The sequence below is a fragment of the Bubalus bubalis genome, chromosome 6 (genome assembly GCF_019923935.1).
Source record: "Bubalus bubalis isolate 160015118507 breed Murrah chromosome 6, NDDB_SH_1, whole genome shotgun sequence".
Classification (NCBI taxonomy): domain Eukaryota; kingdom Metazoa; phylum Chordata; class Mammalia; order Artiodactyla; family Bovidae; genus Bubalus; species Bubalus bubalis.
Window position 1 is genome coordinate 77,664,822 of NC_059162.1, and position 12,206 is coordinate 77,677,027.

At 39.7% G+C, this 12,206-nt stretch overlaps 1 protein-coding gene across 3 annotated transcripts in view; it reads right to left on the bottom strand.

The window, feature by feature from the left end:
* Positions 1 to 12,206, bottom strand: part of IL12RB2 (interleukin 12 receptor subunit beta 2) — an 88,684-nt gene that overhangs the window by 60,044 nt on the left and 16,434 nt on the right. For 2 of the 3 annotated variants that reach the window (XM_025288498.3, XM_025288497.3), the window contains exons 4-7: positions 9,614 to 9,728; positions 7,448 to 7,632; positions 6,073 to 6,215; positions 4,307 to 4,457 (exon numbers count right to left, since the gene is read on the bottom strand). In XM_025288498.3, coding sequence (XP_025144283.1) covers positions 4,307 to 4,457; positions 6,073 to 6,215; positions 7,448 to 7,632; positions 9,614 to 9,728 — 594 coding nt within the window. The remainder of the gene's footprint in view (positions 1 to 4,306; positions 4,458 to 6,072; positions 6,216 to 7,447; positions 7,633 to 9,613; positions 9,729 to 12,206) is intronic. The other variant, XM_025288499.3, reaches the window with a different exon arrangement.

Genomic DNA, 12,206 nt, shown 5'->3' on the forward strand with positions numbered 1-12,206 from the left:
TGAATAACTAGGAAGATGGTAGAGTCATTAACCACGAAAGGAAAGACCGAAACAGAGGCATTCTGAAAGCATTTTGCATTGGAGAAAAACAATCTTTTTAGGCTATGTGAGGTTTAGTGTATCTGTTGATATCTAAGTGAAGATGTAGAATAGGTGACTGGAGTACAGATCTGAAGTTCTGGAGAGACTCCAGAACAGAAACTATATTCTTTCTTTCTCTTTACCTACCTATCTAGTTTTAGAGCCATGAGATTGAATGAGGTCAGCTGGGAAAAGAAAGAGACCCAATACAAAGCCCTGTATATTGAGATTAAGAAGAGAAAGATGGCCAGCATAAAAGACTAGGAAGAATTGGCCAACAGGGTAGAAGAAAAATCAACAGGGTAGAAGAGATTTCACAGAACTCAAGAGAAGCAAGTACTTCTAGGAGGTAATAATAGCTCTTCCCTTCTACTGCAGTACCTTGGAGACCGCATGCTCCAGATGGTAGAAGGTCATAAGATTTCCTTTGGGCTCTGCAGCTTATTCTTGGTGCTATCTCTTCCAGGAATTTTCCCTGATGTTCCAAGATAGACTGTAAGTCCCTGAATCTGAGGATCTGACTGGTTATCATTGCATCTGAGTACCTGGCATAGTTCCTGACATATATACATTCCTTACAGGCCATCCAGAGAAGTGTTTTTTACTCCCCACTGGCTTCTTTTGGAGGGTTTCATGAAAAGCATTTCTTCCCATTGGAGTGATTACCATCTTGTCAAATAATTAAGCTTAGGCATTTACTTCTTCCAGGGTAGGTGTTGAGCTTAGGAGAGGCCACAAGAAGAAGAAAAGAGGGTAGGGACACTCATTGGATCTCAAACGTAACATTTTCCCTCTAATGAAAATGTTTGTCGCTAAGCCCCTTTAGTAGGTAAAGAACCATTCATTCTCATTTCCTCAAGTCTTAGGCAAAAAGATACAAGCATGATATTTTCAAGTTTAGCTAATTTAGGAATCAGCAAACTATGGCCCATGGACCAAATCTGACTGGTTCCCTATTCTGTGTTTCGATATAGCCAGTGAACTAATGATAATAGCTTTCACATTTTTAGATGGTTGACAACCAATCAAAAGAAGAATCCTTTTTAGTTACATAAAAATTTTATAAAATTCAAGTTTCAGTGTGCAAAAATAAAATTTTGGATACAGTTTTGTCTATGTATTTCTAGACTGTCAATGGCTGCTTGCATGTGATAACAGCAAATTTTAATAGTTGTGACAAAGATCATAGGTCTGCAAAGCTGAAAATAATAAATATTATAAATATTCATATAAAATAAATATTAATAAATATATTAATAAATTAATAAATTAATTAATCAATCAATATATAAATATTTATATAAATATTTTCAGCTTTGGACCTTTATAGAAAATATTTGCTTACTTTTAAGCTAGACTTACCATCTTGCTTACTAACAGACGGTAAAATAACCTCTAGTATTTAATTGTTCACACCTAACCTATCCTACAGAGAAGGCAATGGCAACCCACTCCAGTACTCTTGCCTGGAAAATCCCATGGATGGAGGAGCCTGGTAGGCTGCAGTCCATGGGGTCGCTAAGAGTCAGACAAGACTGAGCGACTTCACTTTCACCTTTCACTTTCATGCATTGGAGAAGGAAATGGCAACCCACTCCAGTGTTCTTGCCTGGAGAATCCCAGGGACGGGGGAGCCTGGTGGGCTGCCATTTATGGGGCCGCACAGAGTCGGACACGACTGAAGCGACTTAGCAGTAGCAGCAGCAACCTATCCTATGGAGTAGGCAATGGCACCCCACTCCAGTACTCTTGCCTGGAAAATCCCATGGACTGAGAAGCCTGGTGGGCTGCAGTCCATGGGGTCGCTAAGAGTCAGACACAACTGAGAGACTTCACTTTCACTTTTCACTTCCATGCATTGGAGAAGGAAATGGCACCCCACTCCAGTGTTCTTGCCTGGAGAATCCCAGGGACGGGGGAGCCTCATGGGCTGCCGTCTATGGGGTCGCACAGAGTCGGACACGACTGAAGCGACTTAGGAGCAGCAGCAGCAACCTATCCTAGCAACTGTTTAAAATCACAAGTGAATGAACAATTGTCTAGCTTCTCAATGGGAAGATGGGTGGCTGCAGCCATGTTTTTTCCTCTCTTTGGCGATCTCTCACCAATTACCTATGCCATCACCACGATGGAGGAGGAGGACTCCTTTACTGCTCCGGCACCAGTATGAGCATTTAACACTTCCTTTATTAACTGTCCACAGTCAAGTTTACCAAGGCCAAACATACAAATAACACTGAAAAATGATGAAGAATGAATAGGCAGAAAGACTTAATTGTTAATATAGCTCTAAGGAATGGTTCATTCACCTTTATTTTGGAGTCTCCTCCTGGGTGCTCAAAATGATGAGGAAGCACTGTACCCCAATACTTGGGCATTTTCTCAGGCATGTGAAGACACTACACAACCCAAACTCAAGACTGTTTTCCCACTAGAAGCAAAATATGACTGCTCGTTTCCCAGTCAGGCCCACATTTGATGTATACTGATTGATGGACTGTCTTCCTAAGCATAGGAATGTGATCTGTTTCCTTCCACCCCTTACTTAGTGGTCATTTTTAAAGTGTTCTTCATGGAGGACTGTGACAAGAGTTTAATTTAATGACAAGGGAAGGGGCATATGGAGTGAATAATGCCTTCATTCACTGCTGACATGCTATAAATAACTGCACCCAAACCACTAAGAGATAACATATTGTGCTGTTTTGAGTAGCCGAGGCTGCAAAGAGCTCTATCATAATAACATTGCTCAGTTTTAGACAGTAAGTAAAAAAAAAAAAAAGCTTACTAGTATTTTTTTTTAAATGCCAAGTTACATTTGCATACACATCCCAAGGGTTAAAAGGAAGAAGTGTCAAAAAAATTTCACACCTTTTAGGTTTACATCAGTTAGTGTTTCATACAGAAACTGATGACAGAAACAGTGGTAAGAGGTGAAAACCATGAAGCTTAGAGTAAGAGAAAAGAGATCTTACAACAACCCACAGAAAGATCAAACACAGAAAAGGGCGATTCAGATAGAGAGGAAGTCAGCAGAGCTTGGTCAACGTGGCATATTTCAGAGTATGGGTTTCTCTCTTTGTGAATGCTTGCAACTACTCTGAATAAGCCAGCTTCCTTGGTTCAATTCATAACCATCCACGAGTTCATAAACACAACAAGTTGCTGCATTCGTTGTTATGGTAGTGGTTCATTTTATAGGATATGAGAAAGTTACCATTCTGCCTTGATGGGTTTTTAATTCAACAGATAAACACTTGAAAAAAAAAAATAAAAGTCTTTCATACATCTCTAAACAGGTCATTATCAAGTGTGAGTAAAAATGACAAGAATTTATGAGCCCAGAGTTTCCCTATTTTTATATTTTAGATTAATGTGATACAACTTAACTTCTCAGACAAATTATGAAGTTGTATATTGTATCACTAACTGAGTGCTTTCAAAAACTAATACTCAAATGGCTATTTCTTATGTCTCCAAAGATTTAGAAGAGGCATAAAGTTCATATAAACATTTTTGGTTTAATAAAATATTTGATTTTACTTCAGTAAAACTGTCTTCCCAATAATTACCAAAAACAAAAAGCTCATCAGATTGAAAAATATATTTGACCTCCTCTTCATAGCTATGGGCAATCTATGGTACTCCTGTGAGCAGTGAGTATCAAAGTTTGAAGAAGTGCAGAGCTGTAATATTTGGAAAAGAGAGGATTGTTGGCTGTTAAACTTTATTTTAAAATGTTATGTCTCCAGAGACTACCTTTTCCCAAGCTTTTAGTATGGCTTATAAAGGCCATATTAATTTTCATAGAACCCAAAAGGCAAGATGCATCAAGTTTTAATGATAAAGGAATGAAATTAATTACTAGTCATAGCTTTGTGGAATAAGAGAGAGTGAGATAGTAAGTGAAATAGAAGTAAGAGATAAAATCAAACAGAGGCATAAAGCTTGTAACCAATGTGATAATATATGAAAAACAGGAGTAGGACTTAACTAATGTCAAAAATTTCCAAGCAATATAAACATATCTCCCCGGACAGCTTCAATACTTAAGCTGATGTGAAAATGAGCTTGTTAATCAATGCACTATGTTTTGATTTAGTATCAGTATTTTACAGTCTATTCTAAGGAAATTATTACATCTTCCTCTCTCTCTTATCTTTCATCCTGTCTATCCATCCCTCCTTCCTCCCCACCCCCACCACCGCCTTTTTTAGACACATACCTTCTTCTGGTGTTTGTGTTCGCAAAGATTCACTCCAATCACTCCAACTACCTTTATAAAGATGTAGCTTAGAGGAAATCTGAAATTCATATTCTGTAAAGGGTTTCAGATCCAGCAAGTCATGTCTTCCTTTGGCATTTGTGACATTAACCTTGAAACCAACAAGATTTTTTAAAGTGCCTGTTAATACTAAATTAATTAAAATAAAGGTAAGAAAACCAAACTAGATAACTCTTTTTACTTTTCAAATCTGTCATTCAATGAGAAGAAATATAATGACTGGGTTACTGAATACATGTGATGTTAATCTGAAACAATAGTGTCTCATTAGAAACACAAAGACAAAAAAATTTGTGGATCTAACAACCCACCTATATAGATTCCAAGGGGGATCCAGAAACCAGCTATAAAACAAGTAAAGACTGAAAACTACTCATTTTCAAAAAGGCCTTGAAAAAGTTTGTTTCTAACTAGATATTATTTTTTATTTGGCCACAATTAGAATGCAATGAATGTTTTAACACAGACATAAAACTGGCTCCAAACAGAAAAATTTAATTATATAAGAAAATTATTAAATGGCATGCTGCAGTCCTTGGGGTCGCAAAGAGTCGGACACGACTTAATGACTGAACAACAACAACAATATATAAGCATTTAATTATTATACCTTTCTATATGTGGAACTAGGGCTTCCCTGGTGGCTCAGATGGTAAAGAATCCACCTGAGTTTGATCCCTTGGTCAGAAAGATCCCCTGGAGAAGGGAATAGCAACCCACTGCAGTATTACTGCCTGGAGAATTCCACGGACCAAGGAGCCTGGTGAGCTACACTCCACAGGGTCACAAAGAGTCAGACATAACTGAGTGACTAATATTTGAATAGGGTAAAATTCACTCAGTCGTGTCCGACTCTTTGTGACCCCATGGCATAGTCCATGGAATTCTTCTATGTGGAACTGATCCTTTGTTATTATTATAGGCACTATATTTTAACAAAATACTGGAAAGAATCATAATCCTACATTTTTATTGTAAAAATTTAATGTTCACTATTACATCAAAGTGTAAAGTTTTATCTTTGGAATATTCAATTTAGATAAGCCTCTGAACATTCCCTAATATTTCTTTTTCCAATAGGTTAAAAACTACTAAAATGTGAGACTTCCCTGGTGGTGTAATGGCTAAGACTGTGCTCCCAATGCAGGGGGCCTGAGTTCCATCCTGGTCAGGGAACTAGATCCCACATGCGGAAACTAAAACCCGGTGCAGCCAACTAAATATATAAATAATTTAAAAGAAATTACCAAAAAGTAATAATGGAAGTAATAACGGGGTAGGGAGTAGAACAACAAGGAAAAATGAATCATTTACTAGAAATAAATCATAGAAAATTAGTGTGGGTTTATAGAAGCTTATGGCTTAAAAACTTTCAGCATCAGTGATCAAATTTTAGGATATTTGTTTTCATTTTTTTCTTTTTTTTGACACATGGTTTATGGGATTTTAGTTTCCCCACCAGGAATCAAACCTGGACCCTTGGCAATGAGTGTATGGAGTCCTAACCACTGGACTGCCAGGGAATTCCCTAAGATACTTCTCAATAAACAGAAGTGTACATGATTGACTGATATGTCTCACATGTATATGTGTACTTTTGGGCTAAACATTCTTAAACTCTGTATTTTGCTGGTATGAAAAAAGACATCTGGGCGGTGCTACTCAGAATTTCTCCTTGGTTTCCCCTTCACTCTAGAGACCATTACCATATTCCAGGATCTGCTGTTAATGGGCCGATATCTGAGTCGATTGAGCAGCACAAGTCCCTCATCTCTCCACAGAAGGGTACACCTGTTCACGGAAGCATTTACAAATTTGATTCTGATGTCCCACGGAGGAAGAGGCCTCACTGGTAACCAGGACAAACAAAAAAGTGTGATTCAGGCTCCACAGCTGGAAATTGCCTTATAATTACATGAGCTATAAAGAGTTGAACAAGTCTCATTTCTAAAATGCACAGCCGCCAACTTGGTGAAACAAACAAGAGAGGAGTCTCCGGCTTTTAGAAGTAAGAAAAAATTGGATTGACTTCTAAATCCTTAAAGTAATTCCCTTTAATCTACCCTCATTTTTAAACAGATAAACTACCATAAACATCACTGATAATTTGGATTTCGCTTAATTCAATGATTTAAAGAAAACCAATGTGCCAAACCCAAGAGTTTCAACGGCTGAGAAGGTAGAGGTGTGGCTAGTCGGGCGATTACATCAGAAGGAGAAAAAATCTTGGTAGGAAAAGCCATAGGAAAGAGACTCAGCAACAGAGGAATAGAAGAGAAGAGGGAAAGAAGGTGACTAGAGATGAATGGTCAATGTAAAGAGAAGGAAGGCAAAATGGGCAAAAGTGTGATAGCAAAATGTAGAGTAGATGCTAACGTGCATCATTTACTACACTGTACAGTGTGTATGTGTGCAATGAGATGCCTTGGGAAGACAGAAAAGAGACACGTGTTGTGAGGCCAGAACTTCAGGCAGGTCAGAAGCTCAGTGTTACCTGGGAATGCCTGGAATTGGCCTCTGATTCAACTGGGCCAATTACATCTGCTCAGAAATGTGCTGGGACTGGCTAACTCCAGCTCCCAAGCTGATGAGAGGGGTGAAGGTAAGTGTTCTCTGAGGAAGATGCATTTGGTACATCGATACACTTTATTTATAGTTTGCACCTGGCTGCTTCAGCCCTGCAGGCCCACACGCAGCCTTATCTTAGAACAATGGAGTAGCTGTGGCCCTGAAAAGACACCTCCACCATGAAGGGCTTACACTGAGCTTCTTGAACCTCACATGACCCTCTCCTCACTCAGAAAGGATCACTGGCAGCCTATGCCTTCATGGGATCTGAAACCAGTGGGCTCTTATTTCTCCAACACAGAGAATAATGTCGCATATTCCATTTTGTACAACCATGTCTCTCGCTTGAGACCTACATCCTTTTGCTTACACCAAAGACACATCTATCCTTTGTCAACGCCTACTGGCCACTCTCCATGAACCACTCTCCCTTTTGAAACCATCACACAAGTGATTCTAAAAATAATGTTCACAGGCTAAGATCAACACCTAAAAAAGTGAAATTATACATACCTATGTCCAACAATGTGAATGAGAATGGAAATGAAGAAGCACTCCCAAGACTATTGATAGCAGTAACCTTGACTGTGTAACTAGATTCAAGTGATTCAGGGGTTAGGTTGATTCCAAGGTCCAAATGATCACAATAGTGATCATTACATTGCTTTTGCCAAGTTAAATTTTTTGGTCCATTTAACCTGTAAATGAAAGATGCTTGTGTTTAGCAAGACAATTTATGTACTATTGCCTCTTTCTAGCACAAAGGAACAAAATGTTCAAGTATCTAAAATTCTTGACATGTTTTATTAGGGGTTATACTATGGGAATATTGTATTCTGCAGTCATAGGACCACAGTTCACCCCCCCCCTTTTTTTTTTGATAGGACTGAAGTGCTTGACATTCATACGGATGAGTAATGATCTCTACACTGCATGCATGCGTGCCCAGTCGCTTCAGTTATCTCCAACTTTTCGTGACTCCACGGACTGCAGCCTGCCAGGCTCCTCTGTCCATGAGATTTTCCCAGCAAGAATACTAGAATGGGTTGCCATTTCCTCTTCCAGGGGATCTTCCTGACCAAGGTATCAAACCTGCCTCTCCTGCATTGCAGGTGAATTCTTTTTTTTTTAATAATTTTATTTATTTTAGTTTGTGCTGGGTCCTTGTGGCTGCATGCAGACTTTCTCTAGTTACAGTGAGCAAGGGCTACTCTTTGTTGCAGTATGCAGGCTTCTCATTGCAGTGGCTTCTCTTGTTGCAGAGCACAGGCTCTAGGGTGTGCGGCTTCCATAGCTGTGGCATGTGGCCTCAGTAGTTGCGGCTCGTGGGCTCAAGAGCACAAACTCAATAGTTGTGCCACATGGGCTTAGTTGCTCTGAGACATGTGGGATCTTCCTGGACCAGGGATCGAACCTGTGTCTCCGGCACTGGTAGGCAGATTCTGTATCCACTGAACCATCAGGAAAGCCTTGACTCCCTAAATCGTGGCCGACCTCTTCACTCCTTAGGACAGAGTAAATCATCCAGAGGATCTATGGCCACCTTGGCATTTACTTCACAGAAGTGCCAGATCCAAGTACAGGTCAGAACCCTAGGCCCCACTTCCTTTCCCCTATCTCCTTCTCACTTAGTCACAGCCCCACAGCTAGATCTCTGGATGGGATTACAGAATTAATTCCAAGGGAAAGAATTTCCCAGACTCTCTCTTTTTGTAAACTCTCAGGTCAGATTTTTGCTGTTGTTCAGTCACTAAGTCATGTCCAACTCTTTGTGACCCCATGGACTGAAGCATGCCAGGCTTTCCTGTCCTTTACTATCTCCCAGAGTCTGCTCAAACTCATGTCAATTGAGTCAGTGATACCATCCAACCATATGATCCTCTGTTGCCCCCTTCTCCTTCTGTCTCAATCTTTCCCAACATCAGGGTATTTTCTAGAGAGTTGGCTCTTCGCATCGGGTGGCCAAAGTATTGGAGTTTCAGTTTCAGCATCAGTCCTTCCAATGAATATTCAGGACTGATTTCCTTTAGGATTGACTGGCTTGATCTCCTTGCTGTCCAAGGGACTCTCAAGAGTCTTCTCCAGCACCGCAATTCAAAAGCATCAAGTCTTTAGTGCTCCACCTTCTTTATGGTCCAACTCTCACATCTGTACATGACTACTGGAAAAACCATAGCTTTGACAATGTGGACCTTTGTTGGCAAAGTGATGTCTCTGCTTTTTCATACACTGTATAGGTTGGTCATAGCTTTTCTTCCAAGGAGCAAGTGTCTTTTAAAAGGTGCTTTAAAAAGAAAATCCTCCAGGGCTAATGGAAAGCTACCACAAAAAAGAGTCTATTTATAAACCATTACCCAAGATTCCTCAACTGCAAAAGAGAGAAGTTTAACCCTAGAGAGAAGCCAGTTTAACCCTATTCAGCAGGGAATAACATCCATAATGTGGGCCTTGGATGCCCTGAAGAGATCTGAGTCAGTCCTCAGGCCTAAGACATAAGTTCTCACACTTTAGATGAATGAACCAGTTTTACCTGATGAACACTCGAATATTTTTTTTAAGTATATAAGTATCTGGAGGTGTTTACTGCTTCTCCTTTCGGTAAAACTATCACTGTTAGATACTTCTAGATGTCATATAAGAGAAGACCAACCAAAAGGCTGCAAATACAGTCTTACTCACTGTAAAGTGTATGCAGTGTACAGGTGGGTGTCTCGCCCTCTGTGCCAGGTGCAGGTCACAGTTCCACGTTCTCCCTTCTGTATGCAAGATAAGTTTCGAGGCTGTTCTGGAACAACTTTTTAAAAAAGAATAGAACTACCTATTTTAATCAGCACACATGTGATATTTCAATTACATTATTGTTATTTGCCAACAAGATAACAATACTTGCCCTATGTCTCCCATGCCCAGATGAGCTGGGAGCTATTTCAAATCCCATCAAATTCAACTGTGCCTCCTAGGCATGAATTTGTTCTAATAACAATTGTAATAATAATGGATATGGATCAAACACTTACTCTTACTATATGCCAAGTCTATACTAAGTATTTTATGAGTGGTTTTCTCAATTGGACATTATAGCACCTACATCAAGTACATACTATTATTATCTTCATTTTATCAAAGAGGACACTGAAAGATGAAGTATCTTGCCCAACATTACGAAACTATGAAGTGGTGGAATCAGGGCTCCATCCCAGGAGTGGCTGACTTGAGTTCAAGCCTTTCACCATCATATTCTACTATTTTCCCTGACAAGTGAACATTCAGTGCTAGTTCCAATACCCTGGGTGATGATGAGTTTACATTTTTAGAATGAAGCTCGTTCAAATACTAGAAACTTATAAAAATTGGGTCTTTCTTTCTCCATTGACTTGAAATTTATTGCCAAGGCACATCTATCCATTGGCCCTAGTCATGTCTTCCTGGGATGTACCACCTAAATCTAATTTCTGCAGCATCACCTGAAGCACTTAATGAATATTTATAAATTAATTCTTTATGTACACAGACACTGAAAACCTTCCATGGACCAGGCAGCATTAGGTGTGGAAATGCAAAAGTGTACAAGGTAGGCATGGCCCTTTCTATCATAAGGTGTGTATTTTTAAATGAAGCCACTTCATAGTCAAAGACAGAACTTTAATCCCCACTGCTACTCTTACTCACAGCAGTACATGGTATCATCAATTTCTGTCTGTCTAGGGTGGGAGCTTCTGCATTAAATCAGGTCACATCTTGACATTTCTCACTGCCAGTTATAGGCCAAGTCGGTGATTGCTGGTCCACCTGCTTTCCAGCTTCCAAAACTGTGTTGCTGTGTCTCCCCTCTCATTCTTTTTGTCCTTTAGGGTTTATGCCTCTAGAAAACTTTCTTTGCTGCATCTTGGCTTTATTTCAGGGGGAATGAAAGTAAATACATGTGTACAAACCACCATCAATTCTCAGTGCTTCATAGGGTCTTTTGATGACCAAATGAGATAGAGATAATATACCTGACACTTTTGCATAATGAAAAAGTTAGTCTCACTTTCACCTTTACTCCTAAAAGTTTGCAGAGCCTCTCATTTTAAACACCATAGCTTTTACTCAAAATCAAATCAACTTATTGTGAGTTCCCTGGACCATGAAATCAAGGTGTCTACTTCAGGCTGGGACATGGTTTGAGCAGAGACTGTCTGTCCCAGGATAAACCAGACCTAATTCTCTTCAATATAAATGTATAATAGCTGAAGCTAAGAAAACGTCAGAAATCAAAGCCTCTGAAGTGAAAATTGTTTACCATGTAATTATTATTTGTATTATGTAAATATTATTTGCATTGTTATGTGTATTCTTCTTATTATTTTTTAAAGCCCTACTTACTATATGAAATAAAGTCTTAAAAATAGCGTTCAGAAATATCAACAGCTAAGCATATATTGAAAACAACTAAGTATCATCTACTGTCTTTCATTTATTTCCTAGGTTGTCCAAATAAGTTGTGGCCCAATCCTCTGAGGTTAAGTAGAGCCCTGGTTGTTTAGTTACTGAACAATCTGGATGAGCTCTGAGCGGCAAAGCAGCACAAGCCCAGAAGGGGGCCAGAAAGAAGAGGCTTCAAGGCCATCTACCCATTCCCAATCCTGAAGAACCAGTCACTTTTATGACAGGTCTACTTGGGGTATGCAATGTTACTCTGGACTACCACTTATCACAAAAGAGGAAATGGGCTGCTCAGTCCATCACCAGATAGAATTAAACTCACTGCACCAGGTGAAACCAACATTCATTGTGTCTTTTCTTGGGATGACTAGTCATACTCAGAAAAAGGTGTTGCTTCCAGTCAGTTCTTTACCTCAAAGGTGCTAAACTTGTTCAAAGAGCAGCCATTTAATAGTGTGGTTATCACCTGAGCACGCTGCACAAGCAACATTCCAGCATCGCTGCCCAACTGAGCTACACCGGGGCAGATGTGCCTTACCATCTCCACAGATCTCCTGATGCTCTCAGTTGCCACAGGTGCATGCACAACCTCTGGATGAGTGGGGCTGTGGCACTTTCATGCATCTGAGCAAGGATAGGAAATGGCATGGAATGGCTTAAGGACATCTGCAAAGATACTGACTTCCAAGGCCATTGTTAGCTCCCTAAAAAACCCACCTGCAGCACTGTGAACAGTTGGACCTGACACCACGGAGCTGAGAATATCTGATACTAATATAGTATGTTGGTCTATAAGATGGTGAATTACCTGGATAAAATATTCAGGCGTTTGGAAGATAAGGGAGGT